We start from the raw sequence: 15,956 nt of genomic DNA, 5'->3' as shown, positions 1-15,956 counted from the left end.
TCTGCCAAAGGTTCATAAAGTTACAACCGGGCGCTTTTTTTTTTTTTCTTTTAAGAGCTAAAGCAACTCTCTGATGCATATTGTAAAATAATCCTGAGCTGAACAGACATCTCCCAGACCCTGTTTGTATTAATTAACTCCTGATATTGCGGGGGGTTTGTCCCTGTGTCAGTCATGTAGGAACTCAGCAGGAATCTACAACAAGCCAGGTACCTGTGTTTGATTATGTGAAGACATAAGCCTTAGTTTAAACTGGTAATATCCACCTCTTATTTATGGACCCTCCTGTGTTTACTCCATACAAACTGAAAAAAACTGCAGGAAGTCAATGTATATGGAGCAGTTCTGCTCTTTAATATACAACAAAGTCACGTTATTCAATTTTACTTTTTGTCTTTCACAAGATAATGACAAAATCCTTTTGGACATAAGCACCCTGGTCTTGTTTGTTAAGAAGAAGTAAAGTCACAGCCATTTTTAACTCCCACATTCTTTACCCGAAGCTGCCTTGATTACAGTCTGTGCACGTTCATACCAATAATGCACTTCCAACAGCGTTATTAGGATTTGAAACACCACTTGATTGGGCATGATATCATTCTGGCACACAAACAGAGACTCTGCATCAAAAACCAACAAGACCTGTGGGGCTTTGAGCAGTGGAAGAGTGAGTTTATAAGACAAGAGAGCTAGACTTGTACACAAGCTGTGTTATCCAGCTCTGAGAAGAAACAGGGACAGAAAGAACTTTGATGCACTTGTTTTTGACTGAAGATGAAAAAGAACTTGACCTGGTCAAAATGTATTCAAAATAGTTTCTTGACTTTTCCTCAGGTTTTGGCCTTATACAGACAGTACATGGCTCTCCTTTGTGGCCCTGCACTGTTTCCAGTAAAAATAGTGTCACAGCTAACATAAGCAGTTGGAAAAATTAGTTTCAGCTGTTGTGTTCAAATTCAAACCTGTCGTTCTTTTCCAACTCCCAGTGCTTACCGAGGTGTCTCCTCCTTGACAATTAGCACACCAGGCTAAAACAGACTGTAAATAATGTCCAATGCGTGTGACAGTGTTGTTTTTCTTTCTGATATTCATTAATAAGGTAGAATGCTTACTGGACTCTCAGGGAGGTGGGGGAGTCAGTCCCAGAGGGAAAAGTTGTTCTTTCATGTAGGTCCCCACAGATTTTATCTCATTGTACGCTATCATGCACACAAACGACTTGAGGTAAACAGCTTAGTGTTACCATAGCAATCCCTATTGTAAGCAATGGCAAAAAGCTGCTGTGGACAGAAACCCTCAGCATAAATAATAGTTTAGACAGCTTCCATAAACCATTGAACCATAGTATGTTCCTCCCCACGGGTAGCTCACAATATTGTATTTGTTTTAAAGCACGTCCTACCTTTTCAAAGAACACACTGAATTTGTGGTAAAGATGTTAATTTAGTTATAGGCAGGCTTATATCCTCTGCTAATGTTCCTTATTGTCCACAGAAAACCATATATAAATACTCACTAATGGAAAGAAACAACTGTCAAGGGGTCATTTCCTACAAGGAGCATGAGATTTCAATGCAAAGGAAATCGGTAGTTAAAGTATGAAATACTGAATGCAGTAAACAGAAAAATGACCTCCACTGCAACACCCAAATGACCTCAATCTTCCTTTGTGGAGTATTTCTGAGGAAAAAAAAACAACTTGAAAATTTATGTCTTCCACTTCCTAATAGTTTTTCCAGCTGATTCCCCTTTTTTTCTTCTCAAAATTGCTGTCCTTTTAAAGGTGACCCTTTCACCTCTACCTGCAATTGTCTAACACTAAATTGTACAGTAATGTGCCGTTGATATATGGCCCTCTCAAAACTACATAATTCCTGAAGTCATTGTTTCAGAGAGGAAGTCTGCAATGTAAATACAGTAACTGAGAAAGCATGTGTGGGGAGCACGGGGTGCATTGTCTGGCGACGGGTTGATCTGTAAACTCCTTCAAATTGTATATCCTCTAATGATCCCACAGCTTTGCAAAGAAAATGAAAACAGGATTTTATGTTGCACTGATGTGATTTACATAATGTTGGCAATGGCTCACACATGATTGTACTGGGCTTTATGGCTAAGGAATAATGAGGAGGCTTGTATTCATTGTTACAGAGAGTGAATCGAGTCTTTAAGATACAACTCAGTTACCTTTGATAACTTTTTTTTTGTCCACTGATATGTATCCATAATACTGTGTAGTTTATTATCTTAACCACAGTATCACCATGTTCGATACAACCTTTAAGGAGGAGAAATATGTCAGCTGTAGCCTGCTGTTTAACTGTTTTCTTAGAGCCGGCAAGGCTTTTCACGCTTTTTAGTTTTAAACATAGACAGTTAACATTTAAGCTTCCAGTTTATTTGGTCCTTGGTGTTTCCACAGCCTTTTCAAATAACTTTTAGTCATGGTCATCTCCTCCTTGCTTTTTAAAAGTTATTTACAACTTGATAAAGATCTGGCCTTGGTTTTGAGTCAGCAAAATGCAGTTGGAAGGTGAACTTTGGTGGCTCTGGAAACAAAGTGAAAGGTACTAGAGTGCAGTTTCTGCCCTAAAAGGCAGCTCTGGATATGGAATGCCACAGGCAGCTGTTCCTGCCTCATCAGAGGATGTGTTTTAAAGATAGCCCCACTTGGGTTGAAATAATGCCACCCATTCCTGCCCCAAAGTACACTCGATCATGCTCTATTGTTCAGAGAGGCCGCACTGGGGGGAAAAATGTTGGGACTGTGCAGTATGTCTTGTTAAGCAGAGATATGTAAAACAAGGTAACTACAAAATTTTGTTTGATTTATCTATGCTGCTGTCTTGGCTGGATCTCAGAAAAACACAGCCTGTGAAAGAAAGAGCTTTTATACAAGGCTTTTTATTGTGCTTTTAATAAAGTGAAATCGGCAGCCTGAACAGAACCTGTTATTGAGTCTAATCTCACTGAAAAGCCAACACGGCTCCAAAAAGCCTAAAAGTGCTCAGCATTTTCTCTCCGCATCTTGACAGCTTTAACACTGTGCAGCCCCCCACTCAGTGGCAGGACCACAGCCTCTTGAGGTGAGAGTGAAGATAACATTTCACGGTGTCTCTATAGCGCTGTCATGTGAAGGATTATGTAGCTGTGTATTCACTGCTTGTAGTACCGTAGGGGGTCTGATACCTATCACCCTGTGATTTCAGCTGCCTGCACTTTTTTTCCACAGCTGTGTTAAAGTCTGTGCTGACCGAAGAGGTGTGACTTAGAAAGATATGTACAGTATCTCTGTGTGGCCTTTCAGTCTTGTGCAGTTATTGTTAAGTGCCTTTGGGTGTTATTAATAGCAGCAATCACTGTTGTTCTTTGTTGTTTTTCCATTGTAATGAAAGTTACTGAGAGCTGGTTCAAACTGGGGCTGAACAATTTTGAAATAATATCTTTATAACAAATTTGATGTGAATTATTTTTCTGTAAAGAATTACTACTTTCATTTAATTCTCATTTCTGGGTTGTTTGCAAACTAAAAATTGACACCTAAATGTGTGCATGTTGTGCAGATCATAAAATGTCTTTTGAAAAAAAAAACTGTAAACTGGTATTTTGACATACTCAGGTTGTAGAAATATTGCACCTTCTGCAATTTGAAAATTGCACTAGACTGTCTTGCGATTTAAGCTAAATTTTAAAAAGGGCTTATTATTTAAACATTACAATTATTGTTATTACGTTTATTTAGCATAATGGAGATAATTTAACAACCTTCTATTATTTTTCTTGTTTCCATCAGCTAAAAGGAGTTTATGCACTGAAACGACCTCAGGAAAATCCAAGATGGCCGCCAAAAGGAAAGGTGGCCTAAAACTCAACGCTATCTGTGCCAAGCTGAGCCGCCAGGTGGTGTTCGACAGCAGCTCCCAGAATGCTGAAGGAGACCAGAGTGTTGCAGAAAACAGTGAGCGTGGCAGTTCCCACTACGATGACAATGAGACCAACTTCCCCGAGAGCCTGAGCCTAAATCAGAGCCTAGAGGAGGACCAGAAGAGACGCGAAGCCATCGAGAAGTGGGTCAATGGTGAGTACGGCGACGAGCCACCAGCTCCTGAGGATGAACAGGAGCATGAACTCAAAGTCAGCAATGATGAAGACGGCCCTCCTGAGGGCGTGTACATGGTACAACCCAAAGGCTGCAGTGACGACGAAGAGGAGGCCAAGCCCACGCCGGGGTCTCATGATGGTAGTTTCCATGATGACAAAGAATCTGAAGACAGGCCTTCAAAAGATGACGCCTACATGCAGCCAAGTGAGGCCCAGAATCGCCCAGCACCTTTCGCCTCTCCAGGTAGAGTTTGACTTTTTGTAAATCTGGAATTCCTACCACAGTCACACTATCACCTGACCTTCTTTTTCTTCTGAAACCAGTGCTACCTTTGGCCTTTAAACATTCCTCTCCATAGTATTAAGGGGAAGAGGCTCAGACAGAGGGTGGGTGACATTGCCACATCCACATAAGCTTAAGTGTACCCATTATTGGAAAGAGGCGCTCTAGAGTTACATTAAGAATAGCCAGTGACTTTATTACCCTAAAGACAGATTCAACTGGCAGGCCAGAGGGGAAAACAGGAACTTGACAGTGTGTGTGGTTTACTCTAAGAAATTCATAAATGGAGTAGGCTTACAATATAAGGCCGTTCATGCACCCTCCCAGCAGCTGTGGGCCAAAAGCGCATGGCAGGACCAGGCTAAGCTTCATATTACACCCAGGATTACATATTGAGTCTTTGATTTTCCCTAAGCTCACTAAACTTAGCCTGTGCTTCGAGCTCCTCTATTTCATGATGTTGTAGTCTGCCGTGAAGGAGCTTGTTTTTTTTCTAACAGTTGTCAAATCCAAGAGATCATTCAGATAAAATCAAAAATGATACTTACGTGTGTTACTATCTTCTCAAAACAGCAGTGACTCTGTACATTTATCGTACGCAGACATGAACATATTCTGATAAATTCCTTAATAGTATGTGCTCTTGTAAATGACTCATAATGACCCCTGTTTAATTGTGGCATGATGTTCCCTCAGTATAATTCACTGATTATCAAACAGATAAAGCTGGCTGGAGGACTTTAAACAGTCAATCTTCAGTAGTAGTATTAGTATGTGTTAACAGAACCAGCCACACTTTAAAAAATTTACCATTTACAGTTTCAAAAGCATGAACAATCTTAAAAAAATATATTTACAGTTATATGCTTTGTGACCCTTAGAACCAGATGCATTCTCACTATGGGGGAGATTGGCCTTTGTATAGCAGAAGTTAAAACACAGAGCTGTAAAAAGGGAAAAAAAACATAGCTGGGTTATATGAATAGATAAAAACCTTTTCACAGGCACCCAGAGAAAAAAAATACAGCAATTTGCAGGTGAGACCGGTTGTTGCGGTACAAAAACAAGTTTTGTTTTGAGCTTGCTCACATCAGTTTAACTGTTTTTTTGGTCTTTCATCTAGGTTTATCTATCTGCCTCACTGTCATGTACACACGCTCTTTTTGTCTCCATTTCTTTTTGTTTTCACCCACTGCACAGCAGTGTAGCTCTGGCCACACACAGAATCGGGGGCAGGGGCTTCTCAGAAAACGAAGCAGGTTTCATTTCAGAAGCAAATGAAAAAAAGTCTTTGTGGTTTTAATTAGTCATTTTGTGTTTATTTCATGGCCATGAAAAAGCCTGTCTGTAAATATGTATTACTGTTGTGTAGCAGGCCGACACCTTTCTCCCTGACTACTTTACATCTCACAACAAAGCTGGTGTTTGAAGACTGCAGGGAGAGCATACTTCATCAGTTGCAAATCTTGTCTTAAGAGTGTGTTTTTTTTAGAGTTGCTCTTTGTTGATTGTAACTAGGGCATCTATATTGCCATGTTTCTGCTCAGCACACAATTAAAACATTTTTCCCCTCTCTCTCTCTCTCCCTCTCTCTCGCCGCTGTCTTTCAAAGGCTGATGCGGAGTGCACGTAATTATGCATATAAACATAGTGGCTTAATTATCTCTCACAACATCAGTGACAATGTAATTAACAAACATTGCAAGATCAATGAGAGAAACTGCGACCTTCAAAACATTTAACTCCTCACATTGAGGCATCGTGCGGATTTCCTATCAGTGCAAAACCCCAGAATACTTTTCCTAGATAATTTAGATGTCGCATTAGAGCCCTCATAAGCAAGTCAATGGAATAACCAATGAATAAAATCTATGAAAGCAATGACAGAGATGCTCATTGCGATGGATCAAACAGGCTTGACCATGACTTCCATTTGCAATTCTGGGTTCACTGTAAAAGGTTATTGTTCATTTCAAGTAGTTTCAAAGCCCTCTCTATTTACTGCCTGTTAATTAACTAACCAAACAGAGAGGAAGTTTGAAGCTCCGTACAGTTTCGTGTGTGTCAAATTAGTCCAAACAAATTCACATAATGTCATTTATTCAAAGCAACTCTTTGTCAGGATACCACTGTCCATTTAAACAAAACACACTTAAACTAATTCACTGACATGAGGACAAATTGCTTTTTAAAACTCTATTTAAATGATTGTTCCATATTGAAAAGTTTCTCTAAATGAAATCCAATGAAAACACGGCATGTTATTCAAATGATTTTTAACCAAATGGCCTAAACTGTGTACATCTGGCTCACAACTGACACCCTATGGAGGGTATTCAACTCTAGATTAGTCCATATATAGCCGCTAGAATGCACCTTTATCATCAGCGACACCTCTGTCTCTCTGTTCTGTGAGCACAGAAGCTATGCCACACTGATGGCCATGTTTGGTCATCCAGAAGGAGATAGAATAGCCATCTGTTATCATATCTTGGAGAGTAAATGTAGCCTAATTGCCTCAAATATAGACAAGGCAGGTCTGCAACTTGTGCTACTTTAAGTGTCAAGATTAGAAACAGTGTAGATTTTTTAGTGGCACCAAAGAAAGGGCTGTGTAGTATTTTAGAACAGGAGCCAAAATAATGTGAACATTTTTGCATTGTTATTTTGTAAACTTGTGTTGTGGAATAAGCGGTTGGACAAATCTCACCTCAGCCCATACAAAGCGTCCTATCTGGTGCCACATGACTTCATTAAGAAGAGGCCAGGTACTTAAGTAGAAAAGTCATTTATATGGTGTTTAAGCAAGGTTATCTCCTGTCAGTGACAGTCATAATCCTTTCAAGTTCAATCATTTGCCTTTCATTGATAGCACCTCACGTTGCTCCACTGAGGTAGAGAATTGACTCACTTTTTAGTAGAAAGTGATGATTAGCCAAGCTAAAATAATAAATATGAAAAGAAACATTTTCCTTTCCCTAAGCAGATACCACAAGTCTATCTGCCTATTATGAGTATTTACTTTAATTTGTTAACTGCTGCAAAACAGAATCCAAAGACATGGATTTCTTCAAAGTCAACACAAAGATAAACTGAACAAAATAAACTTTGATATATTATTGTGATGTTTCATCCATTCAAAGTTTACTGTACCTATTTTATTTTCTAATGATATTCCTCACTTAGTTTAACAGGGAAGTTCTGTTTTTGAATCATTATTTTGGAACGTGTGGGAGGGTCCATCCTAACTTTAGGGCTATATGATATACTGTGACCTGAGATGCACTCATAAATACAGAAGCTGTAAAATCCCAACAACCACTAAAGTTATCAGCACCTAATGACATGAGAAGACTTTGGAACTAAATGACGTTCTGGTACATTTAGATGTTCAGGTGATATTTTATACCCTTTTCTATATTTAATCAAACAGGTTAAGTAAAAAGAAAAATCTCAAGTGTAGAGCTAATTAAATTGTGGTACTGGTATGTAAAGAATGTCACTCTTTGGTTTCAGCCGATGTGAAAACATAGATTTGTTTTAATGAACAGTAGCCAACATACTGGTATTAATCTCAAATACCAGATCTATGTCCTTTAAAATTTTCATGCAGTTTCAATCCACCAGATCCTCTTTCATACTGATCCACAGCAGAGCGGAGCTACCCCAACACAGTGAATGGAAATTTAGGGATTATTTTACATGCTGCGCAGGAGATGTGAAAAGCAGGGCACAGTGACTGATTTAGCAATAAGTGAGACATTTGAGACAAGAGCACAAATATTTGTGGATAAGTTACCCTGATGGAAGGTGGTATTACTTCTCACAAGCTCATCTGTGCTCTGGTGATGAAAAAAAGCAATAAAACAATTTCTTAAAAGAAGATTTGGACCATGGTCCTGTAACTATGCCAAGTACCAGTTAAGAGGGCCAAAGCTTTTACATGACCCAGGTAAATTATCATCGGGTGCATAACTTGCATGTCTATGTTCTGGGTTTCTGCCTAACATGCAAACTGACACAACCCAGGCTTTTTTTGGAATTGAGTCGCATCAATAAACAAAACTGTTTGCAGTTTTGTTGCCTCTGAGTGCTCTCTCTCATTTTTCTTTCTCTCTCTCTCTCCTAAACAACCCTCTTTGTACCTTATTTCTGCTTATGCTCATCTTAAATATGAAGAACTTTGTTCCTCCACTGCTTTCAGGCCAAATCATTTTTCCCTTTTCCCCACTCTTTGACCTCGTGCGCTAACCTGGATGAAAGTTAATGGGCCAGAATTAATCTCCACATAATGCAATTAAACTATACATTGACTATATTTCGCCCATGTCCTTGGGGAAGTTGTCCAATTTAATGGACTCTTAAAATGAAAGTGATGTTTCAGTTCACAAATGTGTAAAGAGAGGAAAGACGGGAAGGATTTCTTCTTTTCACTCCTGAAGGTGACACAATAATCATCTTATTTTTCAATACTTCAAACTAAGCTCAGTGGGGGGTTAAATAATTGCACTTAACATACCATCATTTCAGTGTAGTAGTTATAATTGGGTTTCAAATTGTTCAACATCAGTCATCACTGGAAAAAAGGAAGAAATAAACAAACAATGCCATTTAATTCCAAGACACAAAAAGTTCCTTTTTTAAAGCTTTGCAACTGTATTTATATTTGTTAAACAAATATCAGTACAGATCCAGTTTGTCCTTGGTACAGTAACCTGCAAAGTCTGCAGGACTGACTTACAGCGCAACCAAAACAGGAAAAGCATCACCCCAGAGTGCCTTTTGGTAGACACATAAATGCAGAGACATGTACAGATGTCGTTGCTTGCAATGCAGAATCACTTTCCTGTTGTTAGATCTGTTACAGTTCTGAAGATGATGGCTTCACATCAATAAAAAACTCTGTTAAAAAAATGCACTTTGATAATGAAGTTTAGATTTCTTAAATTATGACCTAGTATCAGGATTTCTTTAAATTCAAAAATATAATGATGTTTCATTTATTGAGCTGTATTCTACACTTGAAGCTAAACCATCTAGCTTGGTGAATCCATTTAACTCATGTCTTTGATGACAAACGAATGGACCAACTGCTTTAGTTTTAAGAATAGCAACAATGTAAATTTCTTTGAGAGTCACTGAGTCAATGCAAACATATTGGGTATTGATCAGAAATATGTATTTGGTCACTTTAGCATGGTTTGAGTAATGTTTGAGATTACAGTAAGTAAGGCTTTATAACCTTAGTAAAAGAGAAGGATTCTCTGTTTTATATATATATATATATATATATATATATATATATATATATATAATGGAAAATTCAAAAGCAGTTAGAAGAATCATTCAGTACCATACTTAATATAAAGAAGCTCACTTTTATTTTTCTCTGTACAGGAGAAGCTTCTGCCCTGCGAGACTATGCAGCCAACACCATGAATGAATTTCTGGGAATGTTTGGTTATGATGACCAGCAGGTAAGGGATGAGCTGACCAAGAAGATCAGCTTTGAGAAGCTCAAAGCCGCTACCTCAGACCCTTCATCCCTCAGCAGTGAGGAGGCCTCACGACGCGCCCGCTTCTCCAAGTACGAAGAGTACATACGAAAGCTAAAAGCCGGTGAGGCCCTACCCTGGCCCATGCATGCTTCCCCACCCAAACCGGACGACCTCAACTCAAAACTGGCCCAAGACAAGAGCACTACCATGCTCCAGACCCCTGGGTGCCTCCCAGGGGGCGAGGCACAGATCTACCCCCCAAGCCTGGACCACAAACAGCCAGGAGGACCTCAGCTGGGTGCTTCCCAGCCACCAAATCCCTCTCACATCTCACAAAACATGGCATCCCGAGCCTCAAAGTATGACTTCTTTATTCATAAGCTTAAGGCGGGTGAGAGTCTACAGCAGCAGAACGGTAACACGTACAAACGACCCTCCAAGTATGACTTGGAGAATGTCAAATTTCTGCACCTCTTTAAGCCTGGTGAGGGCAACCCTGACATGGGTGGCGCCATTGCCTTTAAGACTGGAAAAGTGGGTCGCCCTTCGAAGTATGACATCAGAACAATTCAGAAGCTGATGCCAGGAACACCAGAGGCCTCACTGATGCCCAATGTCCTTGCCACAGCACCAGGAAACCCAGGAGCTCCTGGTGTCCCTACTGGAGGGGCAGCTGGGGCCAGCATCGCCCCAGGGCTCACAATGGACCCGGCAGGAAACATAAGCTTCAACGCCTCTGACTACCTTAAATCCAGCTTTTCCAAGACTGACTCCATCACCAGCGGCACTGTGTCCTCTGTGAAGTAAGTCTGTTCATATATCATTATACATGCCAGAAAACACCTGAAGGACAATTTTTTTCAAAGGTGACAAATTAAGGTTTTTTTTTCAAACTATGTTTTCATCTGTATCAAAGAGAAAAACAAGTCCTGAAGTCTTGTACTAGGGGTGCATGAATTGAATGACTGTTATCGGCACAAATGAAAACTGTTTTAGCTAAAAAAAAATCAGCCTATTACATCTGTAATTATTGACTGTGTGAACAAATAAGTTGGTGGAGTTTTAAAGTGGACCAACAAACCAATCAGATGTCACTTAAAGTATGTTTTAAGGTCTGAAATGTGTTCCTTTGTCCATCATCAAACTTTAAATTCTGTGTTTTAAGCACTGAAATTGTAGATCTGAACTACATTTAAATATTCATATCAATATCAGTGTCAATACTGTTATGAGCCAAAATCAATATGAAATATTAGCTAAAATTCAATATTGTGCATCCCTATTTTGCGCAAATAAACACTGTGCAAACTTGTTGGCAAGTGACTTAATCTAGCAGTGGCCTTCATATATGGCAGTGGCCATATAATTTCAACAGTTGGATACCCTTTGGTTTTGTCAGGTTTGACATCGATTTTATCAAACATTTAGGAATAGTTATTTATGAAATATGTGTTCAAAAAAATATCAGTACAGTAAAATGTTTTATTGCTAAAAGTGACAATGAGCCTCACAAAAATGTAGTTTTGAGGACAACTTTTCTTTCATTTTTGTCAGCAAGACTGAACAAAAAAATGTTGCAATATCAGTTTTAACACTGTGTGCCTATCTGTGATGGAAAAAAGCATTTTATTCCTTTGTTGTGACTTTACTTTCTGCTAAATGTGAGTAAATGCAATGTAGATGAAGAGATATTTTAGTAACATACTGAATAAATTTGGGGGTAAGATAAAACAGAATGTCTCTTCTTAACAAATCCAGAATGTGTACTTATTGACAGTTTTTGTGTGACTACTGTAAAAGAATGCATATCTCCTATACATCAGTGAATAAATCACACAACTTGTCATTAAATTTCCAAATTAAAGTTTATGAGTGCATAGAAAAGATGCAAAGTTCCAGTGGAACACCTTGGAGCTAATGTGAGGCTCACATACACTTAACTGCTACTGTGAGTCAGTTAGCCTAACGCAAAGGTAATTGCTACCTCTACAGCAGCCAACAGGAATGTAGTGTGAAATAGCGCATAGCGCCCAATAGATCCACGACATGATGAGTTGCGAAGGCACATGAAGTGTTTACTCGCTGTAGCACTCCGTGGAGACTGATTTAGCACAGTCATCGCAAAGTGACTGACTTCTTTCGTTTGGCTAGGGTGTAACAACTCTCCCTTTAATTACTTTGGAGCCATGACTAACCTCCCGGCGAGTCACAGGGGCCGACTCTACACTGCCTGACGAGTGCACTTTAAAGGAAGCAAACGAGGGGTTTGGGGAACTAGCCTACAGTCGTGTGCACTACCAGTAGGAAACAGCTCCCAGAGTCTGTTTGATTGGTTTTGACCTTGTCTCTAGTTAGTCAAGACCTATCAAAGACACTGTTCAAGAACCCTCAGGCACATCTCCCTCAGGCTTTGGCCTTTGTCAGGTTGGGGCTCAGGGAGGCTGAAAGCTTGGCTAACTGACCCAGCCTGGTGCTTGTATACAGGAATGAGAGGGGTACTGAGGAGAATGTCTGGCAGTGAATCCTCCCCTCTGGGCCAGATTAACCTCAGGTCATCACCCTGTGTGGAGCTGCTCACATGGAGCTAAATGCCCTTTTTGAAAGAAAAAAAGGCAAGTCAGACCAATACTGTCACTATACAGACAGCACAGCTACCAGCTGCTTGAAGGGATTTTAATCACAGGTGACAAACAGCTCTTGATACTTAAGTGTTTGAAGCTGCAGTGGAGTCTGACCACTTTTACTGTGATAAGTCCAGACTGATTGGAGACAACTTGACATCATTCTTAAAGCACAGGCCCTAAGAGGTTTTCAGAAAAGGCCTTTTCAGAGCTTTTCTCCCTCATCCCCATTATCCAGTTTTGCATATGAGCTCTCACCAAAATACCCCATAAAAGATTAATGTCCCTTTGCTGCTGCATTTTGCAGTTCATTGAGAGACTATGCATCAAAGTGTGTGCCTTCCATCCCTGATTCATACACCACATGAAAACGCTGTTGTGCTGCAAGAAAATATATATTGATAGTCTAAAGTTTGGTAGCGGCTTGTAAGTAAATATTGTGTCAGTTTGTTTTTATTAACAACAGGCAGCCCAACCTCACCATTAATCGTGTCTCTTTTGTGTTTGCTGTTGCATTAGGAATGGTCTGCCACCAGATAAACCCGCCGGCGACGACGTCAACCTCTACCAGAAATATATTGCCAGGTATGCAAATCCCTCAATGAGCAGCTTGGATGAAAAAATATACCCAAAACAGAGAGGCTCCTTTTTCCAATCCACTGATGTTGTGTTTTATTCTGTGATGTAGATCTCAGACTGGTGGGAGAGTGTTTGTGTGCAGTGAATTGATTAAGGAAAGACTCCAATTTATGTGCTTAGTGGAAGTAAAGGATGAGGGGTAAGAAGTGAAATGGTAGCTCACTATAGCTGTCTGGAAAGAAAGCTCATGGTGTAAGTAGCACTGAAACATTGAGAACATAGTTCTAAGTCTTTAGTGTTATCTGTGACTGACAGAGAGGATATGAGCTCAGGCCGGGGTCTTCTTGAGTTCTGCTGTTTATTGTTGAACACAACAGGAACTGACTGATCTAAAAAGTCAGTCATTCACACCAACAGAGACAAAAACATCAGGCGAGGGGAGGTATCTTGTGTTTCAATGGACACAGAACAATGTCCCCCTTACTGGATTCATTTTGAGCCGACACTAGAAAGGTGATTATCACTTGTTTGTTTATTCCATTTAAAAAGAGAGAAAAACAGCATTTGAAAAGCCAAAGTGGCTTTGGCGTTAATGATTACTTCTCCAAGCCATAACATGAAGGGCACAAATCAAAGCCTTGGCACTGACAGACACACACACAAACACACACATCTTCTTCTGCACACAAATACACACACACAAAACCCCTTCCTTGGACTGATTACATTTTGCAAGAAGATTTAATTAAGGAATTTTTAATGAGGCTTCTGCTGGCACTGCCAAGAACTGTTTTGATATTTGCGCTGCATAATGCATAAAATTTGTCTAAACATCTCGGCAGTTGATGCACGGGGAGGCTGCAGATAAGCCCAGATACAGTTTCAATTTCCGTGTTAGGGTTGGGAAAAAAGAGAGAAGGGATAGAAGAGGAGGGAGGAAAAAATGGAAAAGGAGGGCTCATAAAAAGGGCAAATGTAGCACTGAGAGGGGAGGTAGAAGCGGGGGGAGGGTCTTCTTTTGAGCTGAGGCTAATGAGTGCACAGTATTACTAAAAACCAGTGCTGTAAACGTGTTTGTACCAATCCTTGTGAAAGAGGGAAAAAAGTTTTTCATCTCACCGTACAAGAGTTTGAGATTTAAAAGAGCTTCCCTCGTAGTGTTTCACTTCAGTTTCACTCTTTAAATGCTTTCATGCACTCACTATTGCCTCGGCACTTTGATCTGTGTATCTCCATTGTAACTGGAGATGCGCTGCAATCTCTGTATTGTGGCGATATTAATATTTAATCTGCTGCTGAATAGCAGCGGCCCATTAGGCCCCCTGACGCGGCAAGTGGGAATTGTCCAGAGGCAAAGTGATACAGCTGGGCAATGAGCAAAGGGGTGGGCCACAGTCTCAGGGGGATAAGGGGGCTTTGTGTGTTCCTAAGTGTAAATGTGTGCATGTGTATGTATGGGAAAACGGGTATAGAAGCCTTAATGGTTGGGACATATGTTGGGTTTAATGTGTGCACTAGTAGTTCAACTCCTGGTTTTGTCTTTCCGAAAAGAGCCATCAAACCTTCCCAAAACCCACTCTGCCACCATCACGGTTTTCTAGACACACACATACACTCACACAGCCAACTTAAAAAGAGTGGTGGATATGCCGTTCAATTAGCTTAATGAACTCAGCAAAGTGATCTGTAAATGCAGCTCAGGGATAATCCTAACAAGGAAAAAAAACGAAAGAGAGATGGAAAAAATATTACTTAGCCCCCTTTCCCCCTCTCCTCTGCACTAGCAGATGGAGCTCTTGGCAGCAGCAGTGCAAATGTTTATTTGTGTGTTTTCACTGGTAATTGGAAGATTTTAACAGTCATCATCGTCAGACTTATAATCACCACTGTAAAAGTGGCTGTACTGTAGCAAGCAAGCTTTTTTATTTTTTTATTTTTTTATTTATTTATTTTTCTTTACAAGAGCCAGACTTAGACCTTGTTTTTTAAATTTTTTTTTGCATTTCAGCATGGAGTGAAGAGGTTTGTTGTGGAAAAAGTACACAGAGCTGTTGTTACATCTCCCGATTCCTGACCCTTTTTCTCACAGAGGATAAAACTGTGGTTAACCTGTGAGAACTGTGCATTGATTTGACAAGGGTTTTCACAGCATTTAGAAATAAAGTAGTCATTGTGAGTGGGAGTGTGTATGCGTGTCGAGGGAAAGGGTTTCAGTGTAATAAGTGTCTCTTACGGCTGCTTTGGAAATAAATGGAGCTAATTTGGCTGAAATTGGTGTGACAGACGGGTAAATTGTTGCAGCAGTGTGGAAAGCAGAAGCCAGTTTGAAGGTGTTACTTTGAAGGTGAGATGAGCATAATGCCTTTGAAAATTCCTTCACCTGTTTTATTTTGGCTGTTCCTGGAATTTCAAATAATTTTGTTCACTAATCATCCTTGATTTGCGGCTGATTACTTCTGAGTCACACTGTCGTCTTCCTGAGCGGCTTTATCTCTCAGCTTTTTCATCCCTGTGACTGTTCTTTGTGTGATAAGCTCTGATGTGTTCCCAGGTTGTTAGCCTGTCTTGTTGTCTTTTTATTCTCTATTCTGAGTTGCAGCTCAAATGCATAACTGTTGAATCCTCTCTGTAACTTCAGGTTCTCTGGGAGTCAACACTGTGGACATGTGCACTGTGCATACCAGTACAGAGAGCATTACCACTGCATGGACCCTGAGTGTAACTACCAGGTGAGCGTGAGTACTTCAATTTTTTATGCATCACCATAATACACATTTAAACGTTTCTGCAAACTTTGATAAGACCTTTATATCTCCCTCCTTCTGACAGATTATGACAGAACTAGCAATGTAACTGTATTTCATTTTTCATCCT

General features: G+C 40.0%; 1 protein-coding gene across 5 annotated transcripts in view; it reads left to right on the top strand.

The window, feature by feature from the left end:
* casz1 (castor zinc finger 1) overlaps positions 1-15,956 on the top strand; it is a 75,120-nt gene that overhangs the window by 37,663 nt on the left and 21,501 nt on the right. For 3 of the 5 annotated variants that reach the window (XM_041799201.1, XM_041799202.1, XM_041799199.1), the window contains exons 2-5: positions 3,794-4,345; positions 9,782-10,685; positions 13,023-13,088; positions 15,721-15,817. In XM_041799201.1, coding sequence (XP_041655135.1) covers positions 3,794-4,345; positions 9,782-10,685; positions 13,023-13,088; positions 15,721-15,817 — 1,619 coding nt within the window. The remainder of the gene's footprint in view (positions 1-3,793; positions 4,346-9,781; positions 10,686-13,022; positions 13,089-15,720; positions 15,818-15,956) is intronic. The other 2 variants (XM_041799203.1, XM_041799200.1) reach the window with 1 other exon arrangement.

The sequence above is a fragment of the Cheilinus undulatus genome, linkage group 11 (assembly GCF_018320785.1).
Source record: "Cheilinus undulatus linkage group 11, ASM1832078v1, whole genome shotgun sequence".
NCBI classification, from domain to species: Eukaryota; Metazoa; Chordata; class Actinopteri; order Labriformes; family Labridae; genus Cheilinus; species Cheilinus undulatus.
This window is presented reverse-complemented; position numbering and strand designations above follow the sequence as displayed.